The 24994-nt window shown below is 39.2% G+C and overlaps 1 protein-coding gene across 6 annotated transcripts; it reads right to left on the bottom strand.

Moving 5' to 3' along the window:
- Window positions 1-1331: 1331 nt before the first annotated feature.
- Window positions 1332-24989, bottom strand: MARCHF7 (membrane associated ring-CH-type finger 7). 6 transcript variants are annotated; one of them, XM_085304291.1, is made up of 12 exons: window positions 24871-24989; window positions 19783-19920; window positions 19528-19684; window positions 15986-16144; window positions 13955-14126; window positions 12214-12381; window positions 9118-9906; window positions 8796-8949; window positions 8367-8536; window positions 7130-7239; window positions 5582-5695; window positions 1332-2995 (listed from the first exon to the last, which is right to left on the bottom strand). In XM_085304291.1, exons 2-12 carry the CDS (start codon window positions 19809-19811, stop codon window positions 2735-2737), a joined length of 2283 nt encoding a protein of 760 aa, XP_085160417.1. In that variant the 5' UTR covers window positions 19812-19920; window positions 24871-24989; the 3' UTR covers window positions 1332-2734. The 6 variants fall into 6 exon arrangements, 5 of the variants coding, with proteins under 5 accessions (XP_085160417.1, XP_085160414.1, XP_085160415.1 ...); XM_085304290.1 differs by adding an exon at window positions 4715-4763 and having other exon boundaries at window positions 2852-2995; window positions 8796-9906; XM_085304292.1 differs by adding an exon at window positions 4715-4763 and having other exon boundaries at window positions 2989-3037; window positions 8796-9906.
- Between the last annotated feature and the right edge of the window lie 5 nt (window positions 24990-24994).

Raw genomic sequence — 24994 nt, forward strand, 5'->3', positions numbered from 1 at the left:
CCCAGTTCCCAGCTCCCGGACCGGCCCCGGCGCCAGCTCGCCCCAAACGCTGCTCCGCTCCTGGCCAGGGCCCACCCCCGCCATCGCCAGCAGCGCCCCCGGCCCCACTGGTCTTGCCACATCAGCGGCAGAGGGGCGCAGTAGCGCTATATGGACACGGGAGGGCAGCAGTGAGCAGGGCGCAGAGCAGAGCGCGTGCGCGGCCCCGTTTGGGCTCAGTGTTGCTTTCCGGACCGCGGAGGTCGCCGAGGGCTCGCGCAGGGCCGTGCGCGTGTCCGCGTCCGCGTCCCGCTACTCTGCTTTGGGGCACGCGGGGGCAGCAGTGGCCACTGCGAGCGCTGTGCGCATGCGCTCCCCGCTGGCTGTAGCCGCGCTCTCTGCACAGCTCTGGAAGCCGTGAGGAGCGGCGTGAGCGCCCGGCCGCGCGAGCGCCCCGCGGACGCAGCCCCCGCTCTCGGTAGCCGAGGGCAGTAGCGAGCTCGGCGGCGCGGGGCGGGTTCGCGCGGTTCAGCCCCGCACTGCGTTTCAGCCGCGCGGGCGGGCGCAGCGCGCTCCGTTTTCGCCGCCAGGGGGCGGCTGCGCGCGCCAGGACCGCCCCCCCGCGCATGCGCTGCGCCCCCGCGGCCTGCCCGCGCCCCTCCCGCGCCCCTCCCGCCCTCTTTCCTCCCGCCCGCGCGCAGGAGGCCGGCGCTGCGGGGGCTCCGCCGGCGGGAAGGCGGCGCGGCCCGAACCGGCCTGCGCACGCTGCCTCAACGCGAGCCCTGCGCGCCGCAGGGGCTTTCCGGGTTTCACGGCAATCTGGGCGAGAACTCCGCTGGGAGGAGAAGTGCTTCCGTGCACACTGCCGTGCGCGCGTATGCCAAACGACGGACACATGAGTGCACAGACGTACAGGCGGCACAAGCGTGCTTTGTGCCACCACCGCTGGTTGTAGCTGCACGCACACTTCTGCAGACATTTAGGTGTCTCCACAGATCCGAACTGCCCTCACTGAGGAGGACACGGCCGATGGCCTGGTCTGCTCCCGGCCTCTGCCCTTCTGTAGGTCCCAGGTCTCCCCGCCCTGAAGAGTTTCTGGGCCGCAAGGAAGAGCTCTCTTTCGGAAAGGCAGCCAAAGGCTGCAGGAGGGCAGAATTCAAACCTTTTTCTGCTTTCCCTTGACMGTACTGGCCAACGTCACTCCTTTTTCCTCCTTCGTATGGGATTTCTACYAAGGTGCAGGGCTGCTCCAGCATGACAATCTGTCCCTTGAACCAAATTTGTCCTGAGCTTGCAGCTACTTGAACTGCTTACCTCCTCTGCATGTTTCTTATTACAAAGACAGAAAGAGATTAATGGAAAAAAAGCCCACTTTATTAGGCTATGAAAGCCCACATTCATAACTCTGGCTGTAGCAAGCACACAGGAAACAGCAATACATTCACTATCTGATGGTTTAGTTGCTATACCAACTAACTCAGAAAGGATAAAGCATTTTTACCATACATCTGATCTAAAATCCTGCAGAAGTTAGAAACATCTTCACATACATGTGGGCTTTTTGTTTTCAAATGAATGTCTGAAAAACAGCTGTATTTTTTTTAATTCCAGCAGTTACACTTGTAAGCACTGGTGCCAAATACTTGGTGCTTAGGGTTACCAGAATGTGCATGGAAACACACAACTTCCTCAATGTCCAATTTCCTTTCAAATCTTAAGAGATGACAGGTCGCCTCATGTAAATGCTTACAAAGCCATTTCTTCCTCCCAAATTTATTTACACATAACTGATCAAAAAGAAGATAAGGTAATTCAACGTATCACATTCTTTGCAGTTACATATTGTTACTGCTATCATTTAAAAAGTCACTATTTATAGCAAATAGAATCCTAATACATATATGACACTTTATTATACCATTGTTCATTAAAAAAAAAGCTGCTTAAAAATTTCAGGAGCAAGTTTAAATGTCTGTATATGAATTCACAAACATTAGTAAAAGGTACCACATCCTACAGCTTTTTTAAGTTTTCAAACGTATGTTCTAGTAAACATTCATGCTGGGGGTGGACGGGAAGAGGACAATACCAGTACAGGTGCATACTTCATTATCATCTTTATTTATAAAGAAGTGACAACACTAGAAAACACATTGATAACCAGTGCTTTGAACAGTGAAGGTGGGATCTAAAAAAAAGACTGATTAAACTAAACAACTTTAAAGTCTTCATTAAGTTGCATATCTGCCAGGAATGCTGAAATGCAAGAGTTTACATCTGCAATATTCCATAATGGAATAGCCACATAATATCAAATATAATCTTCAGTTTCCAAAGCAGTACATAAAAAAAAMACACCATTAAGTATTAGAAGACCACTGCAGGTTCTTATTGCTTTGAGTAAAACACTCTTCAAAACTGAAAACCAAACCATCTTTACAGTGTCTTGCTCATCCTTCCGCTCATTTGATGTTAACACTGGAAACAATCAGTTACTATATGAGACGGCAACAGAGGCATTAAAAAAAAAAGTCCTATTTAAGTACATGGATACCCCCTCCCCCTACTCCCTCAGCCCCCAAACCCACAATTACTACTTAGTGCCAGTAGAGCAGTAAAATTTGATAGACAAAACCAGAAATCCGACTACAGTAAGAAGGTAGCATAAAGAGAGATACAGCTTCCTTAAATATTCAAAATTTGAAGTCTTTCAAAACAAAGCATACCATCCCACCATTTAAAAAGGGAAGTTGCTTTAGATACCTAATTCTTGCACATGCTGAGTAGTTCTCAAGTCCACTGATTTCCACTGTGCAGCAGCTGATTTTGACTTCAACAATGCTTCAAAAACTACAATAATATTTAATGCGCTTTTTACTAAAGAATGCGAAAAATAAATGCACATTGATGTTCCTTGCCAGCTCAGCATCTCTGCAGCACTTCCACTGCCTTGAGCAGTACTAAGCAGTGTCAAAAGTTCTACCAGTATCACTGTCTTCAGAATCATCCTCAGAAGCTGTTGGAACAACATAGTATAATCAAAAGCCTTCATAAAGGTCTGTGAAATGCAGAATTACAACATTTTTAATACAGAATGAGTAGTAGAAATAAAGGTAATTTTATAATGCCAGTAACAGATTATCAAAAAACCCGACAGAATTTTAATGTTATCTTGCTTAAATTTTAAATATCTTTCATGACTAAAAATGTAGCATTTTAAAACTGAACTCAACTACCAGCTGCAGTGCCCTGCTGTTCTTCCTCAGCATAAAATAAAAGAACATGTGATTATGCCAGAGACTCAACTTTTATGTAATTCTTACAAGTGACTAATTCCAGCAGTAGTAACAGGAGAGTGTATACAATCCATGACAGCTACACCCAACCCAAGCGAAAAACACGACTCAGAGTTAACTACTTGCATACTCAGGTATCTAGAAATGTTCAGTATTCTAAAACAGAATAACTATTAAAAATATATATTGTTTAATACAATTAAAATCAGTCTTTGAAGTAGATGCTCCTCTCCCCACCCCCCTTCTTTCAGTGTATGGAAAATGAACATGAATCCTAAGTATGCACAAGATTTCCTTGTAAGACAACTTAAAAACAAATACACACTTGTCAACTGTGATAAAAACTCAGCACAAACAACACATGACAAACTTATTGTAGATATCTTGTGTGTAACAGGAATTTTACCTGTTCTCTTGAGCAAACTGTTGCCAATAAACTATTTTCACCCAAGAGTCAATCTCAAAGTCCAACTCAACATAAAGAGGGATGTATCGTCTGTCTTGTCACTTCTGCATTCCCCCAAAAATGCTTCTTAAAAAGGAATTTTAACTAAAATAGTGTCAAGAATAAATTTTAATTCAGTATTCCTCACCTGCAAGTTAGGTAAAGCCTTTACCATACATAGATCTAACTACTGTGTGAAACACCACTCATTAAAATTAATGAGGAAGACAAAGAAGCACACATCTAAGGAATTAATTCTCACCTCCACAATCCACCTTTATTATTAAAAGAGTAGCTACCTAACGCCCTGAATATAGAAATAATCATCTGCTTAAACTAAAGGAAAACTTCCTTTGACAACACTTCCTGTTCTACTCTGAAAACAAAGTCTTATGGACTGAAAGATCAATTCATATGTAAACTTCGCCTTTTGAGGGGGGACAAACACAAATGCACTAGAAAAAGAAGTAGGCAAAGGTACCCTTCCATTGCCTATTCATAATGTTCAGGAACTGAGAATTTAACCACAATGAAGGACTCGTACAGTGAAAAGTAGGCTAGTGTTTTGCCGAAGTTGGCAACTGCTGAATTTGATTCAAAAAGTGGGTAATTCCAAGGGATATGATAATTAAGTGCCRTCCAATCCAATCCAAAACATTGCCCTCCTACTACAACTTGTGAAATGTTATAGCCTGAAGGTCACCAGCAGTTTCATAACTATGTAATACTAGAACTAAAATAACCAAACTGTAACTAGTGAGGAATCTTGGTATCACTTGCAGAAGATGCTTCCCCAATCTCTTCTCCTGCTGGGAAATCAATCATGGAAAATTAAATCAGTTCTCCCCCAAAATAATTCTACTGAAACTGTAAAAAGTTCTGCTGGGCAAAGTCAATTTATCAGCAACTAAATTTGGTAGTATGAATCTTGGCAGAGAGAACTGTATCCATTTAACTTTGAGTGAATCTACAGGGGTGGGGGAGAAACACCTACTTTCAATATCTTCCATATGTGCCTGAAGAGTTCTTGCAAGGTTAATAAACTAGAAATAAGGCAGAGAGAAAGTAGTTTAAAAATTGCAAAGTTATCTGCAGAAATTTGCAACAAGTTAGCAGATTTCTTTTTTCAGTAGTACCCTCATACCAAAGCCTCATCCCAGATCTGTTCTTCTAACCCATTTGCCCAACTTACAAAAAAAAAAATCAATACAAAATTTATTAAACAGCCCTACATTAGACTTCGAATTGCTATTGCACAGTAATTTCAGCTTCCACTTTATGTCAAAGGTTTCTGGCAGTAGTTAGTGGCACCATCTTCATGTTCTATAGTCGTAAAACACATCTGTTTTAAGAATCAGACACGTATCAAAAAATGCCAGTTTTACCAAAAAAAAAACTAAAAGCATTTCTAGAAATTCTAATGCAGAGAAATGTAATCCATTTCAGTTAAGGCACAAGCATCCAGTCAGAATACATCTAAGGAAGAGTTTTGACTAATGCTAGAAAATTACACTACAGCTAGTAAACTTCAGAATATAATACTGAAGTATGTATTTAGGGTCCAATTCAGTAGACAAAGGTTACAAGGTCCACACCTTTGCAACACAGAACAGCAAAATGAGAAAAGGTTCAAATATTCTCAGCTGCATGCTTTATACAGAAAAATATTAAAGTTTYATATAAATTTACTGTAATCATGATATGCAGGGGTGATCAGTTACCAATAACCTTGACAATAGTGATTTTACACCACATTAACTCGAATAAAGTAGTATATTTAGTTTCAGAATAAACATGGTATTACTGTATTAAACAAATGTAGATATGATCAATCTCTTCCATGAAATTAGTGCATACTTACTCTGACTCGTGTGCTGGCCTCACTTGCGGTTCCTAGCATATCTGAAAAGCGCTGTTCACATAAGTGTAACAACACTACAAGGTAGAGACCAGAGCTGATGAATTCATAGTCTGCCTTAAAGGAGATCAAAAGAAATTTTCAAAATGTTAGTAATGCGTCTACATACATAATTCAAGAAGCAGAACTAGAATTAAGTTTTCCCGGAAGTATTACACAATTATTCCTCAGTTGCTTCAAGAAAATTACAGAGTATGTATTAAAAAGCTATTATACTTGTGGTTCTTCCCACTCACTCTAGATCTAGTATGTTTTCCTCTAAGTTAAATAGAATGACTTCCACAAATGAGTTCTGAGGCAGTATAGCTAGTCCACAGGCAGGAATCYAAGGATCAGCGTATACCACCATGTGTAAGAATTACTTAAAAAAGAAGAAAACTACAACTATTCGCTAGGGGCCACTGAAAAGCCACCAATGCTTTATGAAAAGACGGAACAAGGGGATATTAATGGAACTTTACGGTGGTATAAACATTCTGAGACATGATTGTCTCTGCTAAGGTAAGAGCTTTGAAAACAGTACCGCTGATTTTAGAGAGTCAATTATTTAGAAACAAGTTTTAAAGCTCTTCCACTTCTATCGCAGTACATTGCCATAGTCACCAACACTGAGCAGCRTTAAAATATTTGATAGTATTGTGAAGAAAAACTGTTCATATCCGAAATCCAAAAATGGAGACACAGTTAAGATAGCTTACTCCAAGTAATAAGAAAATTAGAGGCTGATGTTTGGCTGAGTTCACACTTGTGAAAGTCGGCATCACTTGGCAATATTTTCTTTTAACTTCTCACGTAGGTGAATTTCACTAGCCTTTCTACATTCACAGAACACAATCCAAAGGCATGAAAAAACCCTCTGAATAAAGTTGACTAAAATAACCCCAGCCTTAGTTAATTATTCATTTTAAATACTAAAAAAAAAAAAAAAAAAATCCAGTCCTTCTAAGATGTTACATTTTATATAGACAGTAATATCTATAGGCCATAACTTCATTTTTAATTTTGGAAAGGACTTAGAAGAAGTTAGTCGCTACTACTAAGTCTCTACTACTACTAACAGTAGTTTTTAATAGTAAATAAATAAGTTTTAAATAAGTATTTAACTGCGTCTAAAAACAGCTACATGGAAAGCCAAATCATCATTAAAGGAATTTGAAATTCGTTTAATTTCGTGAAATATTATTATTTCCATTGCACCTATGTGGCAAAGACACTGGGCTGCAAAGCTAGATGACACATCTGCAAATAAGAAAAGATAAGAGAGATATTACCCTTACTGAAAGCTCTGAAATGGGAAGCACAGCAAGAAGACAGAATTTGTCTGAATACTGAGCAGGAAAAAATCAGTTCCAGGTTTACGTTACATTATGTGCGTAACAGTCCTTTTGAGGACAGCCATTTTCCTTTTTTTGGGGGCGGGGTGGGCGGGTGGGGGAAGCTACCCTCCCAGCACTAAACCAACACTTACCAAATTAGGCAAAATATACTAACTTGTTCATTTGCATGTGCCCTATAGAGTTCATGAATATCAAAGTCTTCAAGATTAAGATGCAACTTCTCTTTACACAATTCACAAGTAGTTACTGCTTCCAAAGAAGAACCTGGTGTGGAGTTAAGAAGGTGACAGTGTTAAGTTGTTACAATCAGAAACAGAGGACAAAAAGTATACAAACATTATAAATTATAACTGATTCTTGAATTTATTTTGGAGAGCAAGGTTACAAGAAAAGACAGCCTCTGATAGTAATGTAGTAATTATCTCCTCTGTCTGAATTTTAATGTTATRGAGTGTTTATTCTCCATCAAATTTTTTCTCATATTCAATCTAGACATTCTATGCTTCTTACTGAAAGTCTGGCATGAAGAAAAAAAAAACTTGCTGCTTAGGCTGTGTGAGTTCTACAGTAATCCAAATGTACTTTAAAATAGTAATAATTCAAAATAATAAACATTTCATCTCAAAATACCAGGTTTAAAACAAGTTGCTCCACAAGCAGCAAGATTAACAAGACAGGTTAATGGTGGACTTGTATCTTATACTTGTTGATTTACATCTAAGAAGTTGCATACATGAAATGAAAGTCTTCTGTTAGCTGAGGCTTTGAAAACATCCCTATTTAGATGTGGATTCTTCAATACTGAGTAAACAAGTAAACAGATACCAGCATCTTATTTAACCATCTCCATGCCCTCTTCCAAGCCGCCTATTTTCAGTCTTAGAAATATTATATCTAACTACAAAGTGCTCAATGAATTTAAAGGTTATTACAAAACATTTCTACAGTGTGCAATTTATGAAGTGTTTCTTACCAAAAATATTCTATATATGCACTTTGAAGAAACTTTTTAAATAGTTTAACTGCTCTGAACAAGAGTTAACTGACCTTAAAAAGTGAGTCTTACAAGAAAGTATGGTAAAAAAAATACTTTAAAAGGAGTATGCAGTCTCATAAGAAATATGAATTACACTTTTTTCTCTTTTTTCTTTTTTTTAAAAAAAATTAAGATACTTACCATTCTGCTACAATCAGCCTGTCTCTAACTCTTAGTAATAGCTAGAACTGCATGCACTGAGGGAACAAAGTCCCTTAAAGAGTAGTTCTAGAGATGCCCTCTCCAAATCAACCTCTATTTTTCAAAGAAGTGCCATTAATATTAGTAATGGTAAYCCTACTGATAAAGCTCCCAGTCTAACTGGAAGTCCATCTTAGTCTAGACTCTGCTTTACCTGAATTAATCTTGGACTGCAGCCATTTTTTCATGCACTCCTGGTGAACATATTGCAGACTTCCAGTGCATTTGCATGGCTCTATCAAAAGGTTGTTAGAACTTGCAGAAGACATCTGACAGATTCTGCACAAGTCACCCTCTTCATCTTCAGAATCTTCTAAAAGCAGGCTGAATAGGAAGAAAGATTAACAAATGCTGTGACACCTTTAATGTAGGACTTTGCATGATGGTAACTTCCTCAGTAAACTGTTCTCAAATCTCAGGAATAAAACAAGTTTCTCTAAGGACAAGAGTGACACCATAGGTGACAGAGGACTGAGATGCACCCTTCTCTGAATGAAAGGTTCCTTTTAATATTAAAGTACCTGAATTAACATGTGAGGATTTTGTGTAATATTTATTATCTGGAAAGAGTATACTGATTTACCTCTCTTTAATTTTCTGGAGTCTTTCTGGATCTCTTGAAGGTGGTACTTTAGCCTTGTCACTTTCTTGTCCATCAGACTGATTCCAGCCAGAGGGAATAATATCTACAGTTATCATAAGATTGTCAGACAGACTGCTTCCTAATGTTGGAGGCACTGCAAAGCGAAAGAGAGAACTAGGCAGAATTCCAGAGCTTCTCCTACTGTGAGTTGAATCTGGTGGGGAGGCAGCAGCTGTAGAGATACCAGATACTGCAGGTGTTGGTGGTCTGTTAACAGAAGCCCTACGAGGGCTATCTGATGCTTCAAGAGAGGTCTCCTCACCTGACTCTCTCCTTCTGAAGAGATGTTGTGATCTAGTAGGCGCATCAGAGGTAGAGATCCTTGCAGATTCATCTCTTCCTTCTCTCCTCCTTCTAGAGAAGAGAGGTGTACATCTGTTCCTCAAAGATGAYGATAACCAGGATCCTGTGCTCCTACTTTCAGAGTCTGGTCTGTAACTTTCCCCATCAGAGTCATGATTTTGTGAAACTCCYGATAAACCCCATCTTCGTCTAAGAAAACTAAATCCCTGAGAAGCTTCAGATGTCTGAAGTCCTGGAACTTCAGGAGCTGCAGCTGCATTAGTGCTAGACAGAGCAGAAGCTTGAACTCTTGGAACAACACATGATTCCTCAGAGCCTAATGATCTTGTAGGCAACGAGTCTTGGCTAGACCTTCGTGAGAAAAACGTAGATGACATGCTAGACGCTAAACGAGACAGCAGCTGTCTGGTTGTGCGTCTTCCTTCACTATCAGCTGCAGGCCCATTCAGTGACCTCTGAGCGGATAAAACCCTTTCAGAACCATCTGAGGAAGGAGTTTCATCTCTAATGGTAGTATGAGAACATTCTGACTGCATGCTCCTCTGGGGAGATTCCATTCCACTTCTCCTTTGTCTTGAAGGATAGCTGGATCTTGAAGAGCTCATATGAGAGTCTCTGTTGAAAAACGATGGCTGATGATCAGAAGGCAACTGGTGGTTCATGGATGCGTTCAGCCTCAAAGTGCTTAATGAATTCTCTTTTGGTCTTGCTCCCTGTGCATACGAAGAGGCAGGCCTGTCGTGAAGATCTGTTGCGAAAGAGCAGAGGAGAATTAGTATGATTCTAAGTTATTTCAAATTTGACAGGTATATTCTAGAACAGTATTAAGTTTTACTTACCAGAATTCTGTATGCTAAATCGAAACCGATATATTAAACTTATCTGAAGTATAACACCCTAAAAATCTTCATACTGTCAAAGGATGATTCATTCGCTTATGTATCAACATGAAATAGTTAACACTAACCATCTGTCAGAAGTTAAAGAAGAGTATTTACATTTAAAAAACTCCAGCAAACTATGTAATACCATTAAAAGATCCCTTCTGCCTACAGACTGAGAAAGATAGGTTAATCAAAATTTCAACAACATAGTAATCACCAGAGCTCCTTAAACAAGTATATGGATAAAGCAAAATATATTCCCCCTACCAGTGCAACAAAAGTGACCCTTAATTTTCTAGGTATCAGAATAGAGAGATCTGCAATCTACTACTTAAGATAGTATTATACTGTTCAGTATGGAAAACAGAACTTGGATAGTATTTTAATTCAATATGTACTGTCTTATAATGAGAATGTTTACCTTAAACCCAAAACTTTTTTAAAAGGGAATGCCCTAAAAATACCATAGCTCCATTGTTCCACACTAAAAATCTCATAGCTCCACTGTTCCACCCTAAAAAAGGATTATCTAGCTATTGCTTCTATCAAAAGAAACGTGACAACAAAATTTGAATGCTCGGCTATGTAACTGGCTTAAGCAGGATCAGATGATTATTGATAACCACTCTGCATTAGTAATCTCACCTGCTCTTCAACTATCAATTACTTTAATTACATATGGCCAGTCAGTTAAGTATTCCCATAGCATTGTCTCCTCCCCCACTTTTAAGTGTAGGTTCATCCACCTAATGCTTCCCTGTATTTTCTGTAAATGCTGCATATGATTTCAGACAAAATGAAAATAATTCTAGTGTAGCTGAACTATATGTAAAGCAGCTGAGGAGGCTAGTATTAGCAAGTCTCCTTCCTCAAAAAGTGGCTGGGTGCAGAGGAAAGTACCCCCACACAACAGCAGCACCAGACTAGCCTCAGAAGAGGAAAAAAAAATCACTTAATTCCCTTTGATATTTTAACCACTTAAMAAATGTAAATGGATTAAGATAGGGAGCAGAAGCTTTCTCTGGTATTGAAACCTTTCATGCAATTTTTACAGTTTCTGCACTTAAATCACTTTGTTTTAATCTCAAAGCTGCAGTTTGTACATCTGGCAGATCCAAAAGAAGGAAACATGTCTGCACTGATGCTATGAGCCTGCTATATGGTCTTGATTACCCAGTAGGGAACACAGTTGGAGTTATTTTTATAGCACTTAACAATGGCACCACTGCTAAAAAGGCAGTACGGACAGCACAAAACAAGCCTGCTCACCCATCCATTCTCCCCTGCAACACTCATGAGGCTCTGCCAAACTCAATCTTCCACTTACGTAAAGAGGCAGAGAGTATGACAACGACATTAAAGAAATAATTCTTCTGGAACGACTGTAGGAAGAAGTGTGGTACTAGTGTTTATCTTTTCTCCTTACATGTTTCTTTACAAAATCACTATGGTGATTTTATACTTCAGCATTCCAGATCAGCACTAACACATCTGCAAAGTGGGGCAGATCAAGACTAGTGACTACTTCCTCTGTGGAACAGCTACAAAAGGCCACAGGTCTGAACAGAGAGAAGGTAAAAATGACAGCACAGAAGTCCATACTACTGCTAACTAGTTACCATTAAACAAATTTCTCACTACAGTTGGGTAGGGAACTGTAAAGTATGCATTTATTAACTTTTATTTTCAATGGTCCAGCAGTTTTCCCTGAATACCACAAAAGAAACCAAGTACAAAGACAGAATACCATAGTTGTACCTTTGCAAGAATTCTTCCATAGGTCAAATAGCATTATATTTATTTTCCCATACTTCATACTAAAGGCCTAAATACAGACCTTCAGATGAAAGAGGAGGGAGGAGATTTACTGACCATTGACAGTTGCAGTGGCAGTTTCTTATAAACTGAATGCATCTACAACCTAAATACAAAAAGCATATACAAAACTAGGCTTCATTCAATTACTATTCAGCTTCAGCATTCAAATATAATTTAACATTTTATCCAACACAAGGAATGTGGCCAAMCAACTTTATGAAAAATTATGCCATAAAATTAAATAGATCTTTTGACTGTGTATTACATAAAATTTTTAAAGAATAACTGAAGAAATCAGCAGACATGCAACTTAACCTAATCTATATACAAGCTTTTATTTGTGTAATACATACATGTTGAAGATGAGAAGTCACTGTTTCTGTGGCTGTGATCCACCAAATTATTAACAGACAGATCTGTTCTTCTTTCTAACTCTCTCCGTTCTCTCACCAGCTCAGTTCCCAGAGAGCCAAGCACCACTGATGATGACCTGGGAATCCGACTATACCTCCAAGAGGAATCTAGAAAGAAACAAGATAATAAATCCCAGGTTTTTATGATCGTTTAAAAATCATTAAAAGTTAGTACTTATGCATGCGTTCTCGTCATACAGTATTAAGAGTGAGTTCGACAATACAGCTAAGCTGATCAGGAGGCTAGCTGCCAACAGAAGGCGAAGAGTAAACAGCACTCTGCTGATGCTGGCACTCATTTGATCTTGCAGCAAGTTGGTTCCGGAAGCTAAACCAGGAAAAAGGTAATCATACTTTTGTGAAGAGCGAGACTCATATTTACACTCATACTGGATAGGAAAGGGGGAAAAGAAATAGGTTCTGGCCTTCTAGTGGTAACTACTTACTAGATAGGCTTAGCTGTATGGAAAAATGGCAGTTTGAAACTTAGCAAATGCTGCCACTCTAATGACACTTCTTAAACGCTCCTGAGATTCATTTTCCAGAAAGACATCTGAAGCTTAACAGCAGCTTAGACACTACTCTTAAGAACAGTGACAAATATTGTTCTCACTCATATCATGGAGAGTAAAACAAGCTCCAGTATCTAAATAGTGAACTGTAAATAATTCAGCTATGAACAAAGCTCTAGTTCCAAAAGACACTCTTCAATGGCTCTGAAAAATTCACCTTGCTTTCATTATAGTGTTAGTTTTTTTTTATCCATATTTAATCACACATATAATATCAGCAATGTGGCAAACAACCAATCCACAATGGAATGACTGGCACCTAAGAAGAAATCTTGATGTTGATTTTTTTATTTTTATTAACAAATAAGAAAATATCTGCAGGACTGGGATTTGAGCAGGAATTTACTAACTGTTATTTGGATGGCTGTGATTCCATATGGAGATATAAAAAGAACATAGATGCACTCTGACGAGGTTAATTTGTATAGATGTAAAGGTCTGTTTCAAAATGTTCTAGAAATAATTTCAGTGCAAGTTTTTGACCTTTGTTTCTTGGCCTTTAGATTGTTGTTAGCATGTTGCGTATATCACATCTATCCAAGAAACACATACTTATTCACAGTTTCAGTGAAAATCTCAGTTTTTCCGGAAAGAGCTCTCAGCATACAATGTTTATTTTTGCCTGGCCTGTAAAATGATTTTAGTCCTACTAAAAAGGACTTTCTCCCCTCACCCCTGCCAGCAGTATTCTGATCTGCCACGCTACTCCATTTTATGGAATACAGAGCTATGTATAGATAATGATTTCCTTTCTGCTGTCCTTAAAACATGTAGGTTTACCCATACAAATTGGCCCTTGAAACAGTATTGGCTACATTCATTCCTGTTTTGAAATCTTAACCAATCAGATATATTCAAGCCATGAAGTTTGTCTTTACTACAAATGGAAAAGGTATGAGGAATAATTTTGAAAACGTAACACATTAATAGCCTTCTTGGTATTTTGAATGAGGCTATCAGTGTGAAAATACTCTATTGAGCATGAGTTTTTAATATTTAACAGTTTACTACAAATTTATTTCAGATTAAGTCTTCAAATTTGGTAAAGACTGATCTTATCACGTTCAGACAGTTCTCAAATAGTTCAGTTCTACTAATCAGCCTCTCACCTGAAACTGCATTCAAGCCATTATTTCTCAGAGAAGAGGTAGATGTGCAAGATAGCTTTGGTCTCTTTGAATCGCTGTCTCGCTGCTGGCTATTCAGTCTCGAATATGCTCCCTGAGTTCTCTCCGACTCACCATAACACACAGATGTAAAATGAGAGGAGGAAGGTATAGACTGAAACAACATTAAAAAAAAAAAGACAAACGAACAAAAAACCCCATACAATTAGAGTATTTCACATATGCTTTCTGTAGCCTAAGATACATAATGCTGCATATATAAGACTCACAAAAACAGTAAATTAACTTTAAGATGTAAAGCCTTTTTATTTGAAATTATTGTAGGACTTATGTTTCTGTCCTCGATTCGTATTTCCAGGTTTAATCAAGACAGTCCCACCAACAAAAGCTGGTTTCTATCACAATCAGCCTTATTTTTATTTTTAGATTGATGTGTCTCATAGAGGAAGAAGATATTCCTCATTTAAGATATTACAAACAAGCTACAAAATATAACTTTACAGGTCTCCATTATATATATAAGCAATAAGGAAAACAATTTCATAATTCAGAAAAGGCTGAAATCAATTAACTCTATTATTTTATTTAATAGTTTGTTATTAATCTAGCTCATCTTTCACCAACCTAAAATGCACTTAGCTAGCTAGGAGTTAGCTCTAGCTTTTAAGTAAGCAATTTAGATCAGACATGTTCTACTTGAATGAAGCTGAAGCACAACTCAGGAAGTTGAAAGTAGAGGGCACACAAATTTTGCAATACACAGCACTGCTAGTACTGAATAAACAAAAAAAGATGTGCAAGCTTATTTTTCTTTTCTGAAATAAAAGACAAATAGTCAGATACAGGAACTAACATTTCAAACTAAGTACAAAAATGGGTAAAGTTCCCTCATGAATCATCAATTTAACATAAAATTTATCTTTTTAATCACTCAATTTTTGATAAGTTGAAGTTTCAGAAAGACTTCCACAATTTATTTGTACTAGAACTTAAGAGAAAAATTAAATAGCAAAAACATTCCATTTTTAAAATCCCAGACCACCAACTTAACTAGAAATGTAAACCACTTACAAACACTCAGTTTGTATTCCAACTACAATACAATCATTCACCATTTTTCCCCTGAAATTAGCATCCCCACACCATATCTCATCCCTGCTAACTTCTCTGAAAGAGTCTTTACCATTTAAGTCACAGTAAGAAAACCAACACCTTTTTCAGATGTAAGCTCTCAAGACAAAGCATCCAAACATTTCAGTTCTATGGTCAATAGCATTTACACCTGTTCAGTGTTTTCACCCACAGCTTTTCCCTACACCTCTCTGCTTTTCCTATCTTAACACTTCTACTGAGGTTGAATTTTTTTTCCCACCCTACAATGCATGAACACATTGAAGCAAACTATTTTTATTTAATGCTTGAGTTATTAGGGCACATTCTGAAGCCAAGTTAAGGCAAGTTGTTTAGGCCTGAGCCTTGCTTCTCAGTCAGGTGAAAAATAGTTTGGTCTCCATTTTCCTTTACAGTATCCAATCATAAGACTTTAAAGTACAGTCAGAGTATGAGCTACTCCCATTCAAAAAATATTGTGTTTCCTAGAGTAGATTTCCAAAAACTATGAATTTAGTGTCAACTCAGAAAGCTGGAACCATCTTAAGAAAGGTCCCTAAGAAATATCTGATAGAGCAAGCTGTAATGAACAGTATTAATTTTGTTATGAATAGAACTATAATATGTATGTATAATCTCCTCCTCACTGTTTTTTTTTTTAAATGGAGATTGCAGAGCCATTTGCACCTCAAATTTCAAGTTTATTTCTTAGCTATTGGTAAAATTAACCTAGAAAGTACACGTAATTATTTTCATCCTTCTATTCTGAACTGATAACATCCTGGAAACATTAGCAGAAGCTCCTGCTACCAATTTTTCAGATTGGGAAGGCTAAAGCAAGACTCCATTTTCTTGAGAGAGAAAAAAAAAGAAAGAAAAAAGTTATGCATTAACAATTCTTACCAATCTGTTTCTGCTTCCCAAAAATCTTCCAGACCGTGGATGATCAAGCGTCCCTGAGTAGTGAGTTGGAGAGGATGTTGTAAGCTTCCAAGGAGTTTCATGAGCCTCTCTTTCTCCAGTCTCCCAGTCTCTGCTGGAACTATTCAATACACTTGATTCCTAAAGAACAACATGCTTATATGCATCTCGCAACTCAAAATCAACTAAAGACATTATCTGAAAATTGAAAATATGGGAAGATGGTGGTACTAACAAATTTGTAGCTGCAATGCTTTCACTTTAAAGATGGACATCCGCCCTCTCAGAGGGCTGCAGCATCTGCCCTACGAGGAACGGCTGCGAGAGCTGGGCCTCTTCAGCCTGGGGAAGAGAAGCCTGAGGGGGGATCTGATCAATGTGTACAAGTACCTGAAGGGAGGGTGTCAAGGGGACGGGGACAAACTCTTTTCAGTTGTCCCATGTGACAGGACAAGAGGCAATGGGCAGAAATTGAAGCACAGGAAGTTCCACCTGCACGTGAGGGGGAATTTCTTCCCTGTGAGAGTGACGGAGCCCTGGAACAGGTTGCCCAGAGAGGTTATGGAATCTCCTTCTCTGAAGATCTTCAAGGCCCGCCTGGATGCAACCCTGTCTAACATGCCCTGGGTGACCCTGCTGAGCAGGGAGGTTGGACTAGATGATCTCCAGAGGTCCCTTCCAGCCTTACTGATTCTATGATTTGCTAGTGAAAAAGAAAATGTTGAAATGTAGGAGCTTTGGGGTGTTACCCTATGTAGATCTTCCAGGAAGAGGGCAGAAGTAAGGACCTCAACTTCCAAGTTTTAAAAAAACAATAAAATAAAACACAGATGTACAAAGAGTTGCATCTTCCTGCATTAAAGCAGCTAAGACAGTGTCTTGTCTTGCTCTTTAGTTTTAATAAAGAATTGTGACAAATGAAAAAGTAATATTTTGAGCCTAATAACAGGATTTATTTTAATAAAGAACTTGCTCTGTCCTAGTAAAATAGATAACAAATACAAACTATGCAATCAAGTTATTATTCCTAAAGAAAATACATTGCTACTGCAAGTAATATAATATCTCCCCCCTCTTAGTCCTTCCTTCCTACAAGCGCTTAAATTTCTTATTTCTCTGCAGTCTATTCTAAAAATTCCATCATTGTGTATTTAGTGTGGCAGGCTTGCAGATTAGCCATTATTCACTCTAATTGCATTTCATGCAAACAAACATGCATTTCTATTTTCACTACAGAACTGAGACTTGTGTGTCTTAAGTTTCTTATAAATGACAAATATCAAAAACTACTGATAAAACAGTAAATAGCACTGGGTAAAAAAAAAAAAAAAACACTTTGGGCTTAAGAAATAAGTAGTTTTAGTCACTAATTTCAGACATAGTGCGAAGGTATTTAACCCACAGTTTGATACGCATAACAAACTAAGACTGTTTGGCAAAACAGTCCTGTAAATAAACACTGTTGCTGCATAACCTCAGTACAAAGTACTGAAATTCTTTTAAGTCTGATGTCTGCACAGCAATGACTATAACTGTCACACTATAATGAAGAATGTTCCCTACTTCAGCGAAGACTTTACGTTAAGAAGCCAAATACCCAAGTTCAATTTTGCTGTGTATACCCAAAGCACTATTTACATTTATGCATTTTTCTTCTAAATGAAGTATCTTTTAAATATCCTGGAACTGAAGCAGATCTTAGCATTTTATTTAAGGTAGGCTTCTGAATGGCTTAAAGTGAGAAGACCTTCCTATTCTGTTCCTATTTGACTACTTAATCCTCATCTAGACTAGTTATCTCTTTTGCCCCAGTCAAATGGAATCTTAACCTGCAAGTAATACTGCAATTTGCTCCCACTAGTTCTGTACGTAGCAACAGTTAGTTAAGTTTCCCCACGCCTCGCCCCGTTAGAAAAAGAGTAGTGCTTAGTGGTTAAAAAAAAAAAAAAAAAAAAAGGAAGAGGGGGGACACAATATAACCTTCTATACTATTATTTTTCCTATGTTCAAATTGGAAAATATTAAACAAATCATTCCTCATATTAGGAAGCACACTGTGCTGCAGGAATTGCCAAACGATAACACACAGGGCAGTGAAGAGGCTGCAGTTCACGTAACAAATGAAATGCTGTAAAGCACACACCCTCCGTATTTCATAAAAGGGGAAAAATAGTTTGGGAACATATCTGTAATTTCATAGCAGCCGTTCAGCTCAAGATCTAATCTTTTGACCAACAGCTTTCAGGGTGGTATGTAGACTGAGTGGGTGCATACATGCCAAATAAAAAGCAAGACTACTGTTTTTGCTGTGCAGATGGACAGTAAAAAATATGTAGGAATCCAAAAGCAAAAAAGACTTAAAGCTACCCTTAAATACTCTGTAGCCWACATACTAACAAACACAGGCATGGGAGATGCAACAAAACAGTTATAACACATGACTATACACATATTGTGCTAAAAATAGTTAAATGTTCTAATACCTGTAGAACTGTTTCTGGAAAAGGGATTATATAATACAACATCTGCTATAGCTCGTCAGCAGGGAATTAACTTTTAACAGTTTATTCAAAAACTATGAACATTTAGTCACAAAATTAAGATCAGAGGTTGAAATGGGCTTTAATCTCCGTGCCCCAAAGTGAGAGTTGCTGACAGGAGTAGAAACCAAACAACTTTATTTTTCTGTTAAATCCCTCAAAATAATTTCTCAAGTACTTTAATCTCCACCTACCATAATACTCTTTCAAAGCAAGAAGTGTCTGCAGTGTTGCATCTTACTCTTGAGCATGGCTTCCCCTCTCCCACAGAAGCAATTTGATTACAGTGTAAAATGTTGGGATGTGATACAGCAAACTCCTCACCCCAGTTCTGTCTATTGCAGACAAAGCCTAGTTGTACTAACATACTAACAGTATATGCTAAGACTGGAGGTTCTTCTGTTTCTACGATCGCAAAATTCAAAGTAGGTCCTCATGGCAGTACAGCCTACTGTCAACTCTTAGGACTGCAGTCCTACATGCAACAAAATTCAGCCCAAAATCTCATCTCTCTTCAGCAGAAAATCCCATTTAGTCAGGTTTAAACCTGCAGTGGCGATCACCACAGCAATGAACAGCAATACCCTGGACATCCTTTATTCAACCAACAGCTGATTCTTAAAACAGTTTTTAAAACCCAAACAGAAGTGCATAAAGTTGTATATCAGAAACTACTAGTTCATACTACAGAACACAGTCATTGGCCTGACCATCCCAGAATCACATAATGAGTAAGGTTGGAAGGGACCTCTGGAGATCATCTAGTCCAGCCTCCCATCAAATCTTTGAATTTTAAAATTAATCTTTTTTCTTTCTTTCTCTCCCTCCCCCCCTAAATGGAAGACACTGAATAGGACTTTTCCTTACACTTCCTTATATTTTTGTCCATTTGTTGGGTGTGTGGGAGAGACAAACAGCCATTAGATTAATRGGTTAACAGCTCGAGTGAATTCCTACTTTATGGAAAGACACAAAACACATTACCTGGTATCCAGGCTCTAATCTCCGTGAAGACTCTCTTGCACCGTATGCACCGGCTAAACTGCTTCCAGTTAATGTTCTAGATCCTAGAGAAGTGCTAGAGGCCTGAACAGATACCCTTCGAGGAATTCTTGAGGGTTTAGACTCCATTCTTCGTATCCTGTATGAGGACATAGTGATTACTACTTCTTTTAGAAGCAGGGACATCCGTGCAAAACATTCACAAGTCATTCTGAATGCATCATCATTGTGACTCACATTTTTAAACAGAGCTTTGGTCTTGTCATACATCAGTAAGATGGAAAAATGAGTTCTTTCCCTAATCTTGTATGTCTTCTCTACATCTCCTCTACAAGGCTCCTCTTCCTATACTCCTACAAGTCTTTGAGCCTGAAACTGTACAGCATTTAGTGAGACTCCTTTAAGAACTCCGCAGCACTAACATTAACGCAAAACGAGCCAGAAAGTCTTCAGGTTTCCCAAATTCTTAAACCATCTTTCTGTTAATCAGTTGCATCCCAAACATGAGAAGCTGGAATAAGCACTTGCAGAAGCAATACCCAGACTTATTCTTTAAAATCAAAATTATGAAACTTCACTCTACTCTGAAATAATTGTAACTGCARTCTCAAAGAAATATCTCACTTATCCAAGTTAACTTCCACGAAAAGTAACAAACAGCTACAGCATACACATGTATATATGCATTTGCCTTTCTCTTGCTGAGTATATATCTGCTCTCTTAGGATTTCTAGGCATTTCAAAACAAATGCTGGTGCTTTTTCCACATGAGAAGTGATCCTGTGGTTGTTCCTGTATTCGAAAGAGTGTTTTGACTTCAAAACCTCAGGATAGATAGTGAAGTGGTTCATTTGTTAATATTCTCAGATTTCTCCTCTTCAAGAGGGCATGGAGAGGACTGGACCACGAAAAGTAACTCTTAACTCAAAAATTTAAGAGAAACTGCAGTATCCTCAGTGGCATGGTACAGCGAGAGTAGCACAATAACAACTCCTGAAGAGATGGCAGAGAACTTCATCAGTGCAAGGTGATCTGCAGAAGTGGTGCCCTCTGCTTTATTTAACTAGTTCTAATTCCAACCTAATCTTTCGAAGGTAGAGATGAGAATAAGAATAAATCAGAAAAATCATCAGTAAAGTAATCATTTTTCCTCACATCTGGCAACACTCATCAGTAAAACTGTGTTTGTGAAAAGCTGCAGCAATCCTATGATGCACCTAATGACTGGCTGCAGTCATGATGTGAGTTCACATATTCAAGATTTGTAGTATTAGCTGAAAGCAATGCTGCATTATATTCTACTCAGTAAAAGCTAGCTGATACAGAGGTACATTGATCAGTTTCCTCAACACCATCTTTATTTTGGTTTTGTTTTTTCCAAACTGCTGTCGTGCTGCAACACAGCAGCTGGTGGTGATTGTAAAGCTGCTGACTGTTCAGTCACCAGCTTTACAATACAGGTCACATCATAAAGTATCCTAAATACTTAACTGCATAAGTATTTTATTTTTTTAAATAATTATTTGAGCATAACAGGTTCATGTGGATGCTTAATTCAACATGTAAATATATTCTAAATGGGATCTTCAGATGGTACGAAAGAGCTACTGAGTTGTACTGTGGAGCTGTACATCAGTTAGTAGACTTAGCTTCAGGCACTAGCAACCTATTCACTTACTTTTGAAAGAGATATCATTTGGATAAACAAGATCATCTCAATAGCCTTACCATTTCAGGAATATGAACCTCTCAATCGCCCAGTCTTAGATTAGGAATCTGAAATCATGCAATGCCTAAATTTACCAGTCTGTATTTAAATCCTCAAGTAAACACTGAGCAATGATATGTAATTCTCAAAAATGCATTAAGCAGTGTTTCAAAGAATAGAACATTATCAATCAAGGAAAAGGGGGAAAAAAGAAAAAACTCACAGTAATGACAAATCTAATAATCAAAGTCACACCACTTTATGCTTGTTGTATATTATTGCACAAGCAAGGCATGTATTTCCTCATAATATTTTTAATATTCTGAAAGACATTGTAATGATGGTTTCTTTGAAGTTTAGTCATTTGGCAAAATGTGTACTGCAAATCTAGTACCTGTCTGAAGCTGCACTGCATGTGTAAAAACAACTACTTGCAAACTGTGACAAGATGAATTGTACGTCACAGTAATACAGCCTAGGGTGTATGTTATACAGATAACTGTAGGTTTTCATGAGATTTGACTCTCAAAGCACATTTTGTCTATGTTTTACCCTGCACTACTAAGTATATTGAGGACACACAGAAAAAGGGATCCAACCCTGTACTACTAAGCACACAAATGTTGCTGCTCTTACTTGAGAAAGGGCACCAGCATTATCAGTTTGGTTCTGGATCACTCTACTTCTGGATCACTTTGCTTCAGACAGAAGTGGAACCAGCTGAACTAACTGACAGACAGCRAGATGTAAAATACACAGAGGTTCTAGAAGAAGGGAGATAAGCTTCTACCAGTAGAAATTAAYGCCCAGGTGAACAGGGAGAAAGAAACAGTAGTCTAAGAAGGGAGAACTTTAAGACTAAAACAGAGATCATCTAATGCTAATAAAACTTCTTATGCGCCACCTACAAACAGACGAAGTAAGACTCTCCTCAGGCCAGAAAGGACAGAGAAGACTACTTTGGACACCACAGCCAATTAATCTCTGGAAGATGAAATGGAATCTCAAGATTAGCAAATTAAGTCTGCAGGTGTACATAAAAAGACACAAGGCTAATTTTCTCTTCTGGTGCTGWCCCTAAAAGGACAATTTGATCAATCAGCTTAATCCCATAAATTAGCAGAAGCATTGTCTTCTGTGATTTCAAATCAAACAGATGTCAAGATGATACTACCTATATTATTTGCTTGTTCTCTAAATGAAAAAGAAAACACAAGAACAATATATAAAAATGTGTTTAAACCACCTAAAGGCAACTATATGCTAGAAAATGGAAAATTTAATATTTCAGTTAGTGCACACACATTACGATTAAAGTCCTTTAACATAACTGTACAATTTTTCTGCAGTCTTGGTCTCAGCCAGCGAACAAGAGGGATCTGCTATAAAAGTGATTCAATGTTGTATAATAGAGGCATTTGACAACAGGAATTCTGCTTCATTTGATGCAGAGGCTGAAAGATACTGAGAAAAAGGTCCTATGGACCTAGTATTCTGCCCAAGAAAATCAAGTTTTATCTTTGCCTTTCGATAAAGTTTGAGCAACATGAAGCATATCATTCTAATCAAAAAAAAAAAAAAACCTACTACAAAAGAACTCTTCATTTTCTGGGCTATTATAGCTCTACAGGTTATCTGCAAAAACTAGATATAGGCATCTCAACTTTGGCAAGCAATACTAGTGGAAAGCCTTCTATTTTTATGTGGTTTTCCTTTATCCAATGCTCTGTGGAAAACCATTTCAAGCACTGTGAGTACTAGGGAAAAGCTTGAGAAGTGACCATCTTCATAGATGGCTCTGAATATACACAATCATATATGGCTTATGCTGATCACACTAACACAATGAAGTGTTCACCAAGAATGTACTAAGCTATCATGGCATGCAGGGCAGAGCAAGACAATGATCTCACAATAAGAAAAAAAAMCATATTATTAAAGTCCAGTAATACTTGTCTGTAAGGGACAATATAGCTTTTACAGGATATTTCAGAATAGAATGTATCTTTTAAAAAATACCAACAACTTAAGGATTTTTTTTTTTGAAGCAGCATAAAGACACTCAAATGAAAACCTCCTACACTGTGCAATTCCCACGCAGGAATTCACCAAATCCCAAATGATAACTAACATACCGCAGTGAGTTTTATAATAACACAGTACTGTCACCTCAATTGACACAGACGGTAGTGTTGCTGAAAAATACTCAAGCAACTTATCAGAGGAACACATCACAAATTCTAAGTGGTATTAGAGCCTGATTTGATTTAAAAGCCTGTTGTTGCCAAAAGGAAAGAAACGACTTATACTTACTCGAATYTTATACTCGCCATGCACCTCACTGAACCACCTCAACTCACCATCTAGACAGAAAAACACTTCTGGTTTCTCCCTGATTTTGACATTTTGATATTACTTATGCTGGTATCCAACAGTAAGGGGAGCTGATGTAAGGCTGATACAAATGAAAAATGGCAGAGGGAAGGGAATAGGGGTGAGAAACATTCCTCTCCTCATCAAAGCTAACTGCTACATCACAAGTCATGTCAAATTTGCAATCAAAATCCCACAGAAAAATCTGGCAGCAACTCCTGTGTCTCCTGGAGTGACAGATATATGTGATACGTCTCAAGACCGCACAAGAAAACAAGCTCTGAAATCAAACTTTAAATTTAACTTGAGGTTGTRTCTGGGACAGTCGACCAATTTGTGTAAGACCGGAGGGTGCGGAGGGGGGTGGTATTTTGAACAATCTATTTTGAGCACACAGCTCACTTGTCTTGCTCTTCTTAATTTGCCATCCATCCAACTATAATGCGGAAGATCTACTAAACCTAGCCTAACTACAGACAGAGGTAACAGCTGATAACAGATTCGATAGTTTTTTTGTAGAAGACCAGCGGAACTGTTGTAGATAACAATTACTCACAATATATATATTTTTATGACAGACAGGGTAGAGTTCTGGGACAACTCTCTCAGTTTGCACAATTCATTGCTCAGGTTTTTCCTTAAACTTGAGTTAAGGGAGGCTGACAAAACTACAGCAGGCTTCAAGGTGTCCCGTGATCAGGAAAACAATTTAGCAACGAGAGCTAATCGCCTTCCCCTGCTTGAAAATGGTCTGCGGTACTCTGGGCTCCCATTTTGCACAGCTGCAGCAGCTCGTGCCAGGGCCTGAGCTGTTCCCCAGGAGCAGAGTAAGCAGGCTCTAAGAGCAGGTGCTCCGCACGGCAGCTGGCAGAGGGCACTACCCCCTTCCCAGACCAACCCCGGTCGGCGCTCCAGGCCAAGGCCGGACGGCAGCCCGGGCCAGGCCGCAGAGCGGCCCGGCGCACTCCGCACCGCACCTGCGGAGCAGGGGCTCCCCAGAGGCGGGGAGCGTATCACACCGCTCCGAAACCCGCGCAGGCGGCAGAGAAGGCGAGAAGCAGGCGGCAGCCAGAGGTGCTCGGCGCAGGAGAGGGTGGAGGAGCCGGCCCCCGGCCCCGACCCGGAGACAAAATGGTTCCCCCGCGCCGGCCAGCTGCTCGCTGGCCCAAGCTGGGCACCCAGGCGCGGTCCGGGCCGTACAGGGACKCCCTCCCCCTTCAGTGGCACCAGCGGGCCGTACTCACTCTCACAGGCGCGGCCCCCGCGACACGGGCACTCGGGAGCCGCCGCAGAGGCCAAGCCGACCGAGCCGCCRGGCGGCCGCGCCAGGCCAGCCACCGCCAACGGCCTCCCGCTGCAGCACAATGG

The sequence above is a fragment of the Rhea americana genome, unplaced genomic scaffold (genome assembly GCF_003343005.1).
Source record: "Rhea americana isolate MKP2758 unplaced genomic scaffold, rheAme1 scaffold_206, whole genome shotgun sequence".
In the NCBI taxonomy this organism is placed as follows: Eukaryota; Metazoa; Chordata; class Aves; order Rheiformes; family Rheidae; genus Rhea; species Rhea americana.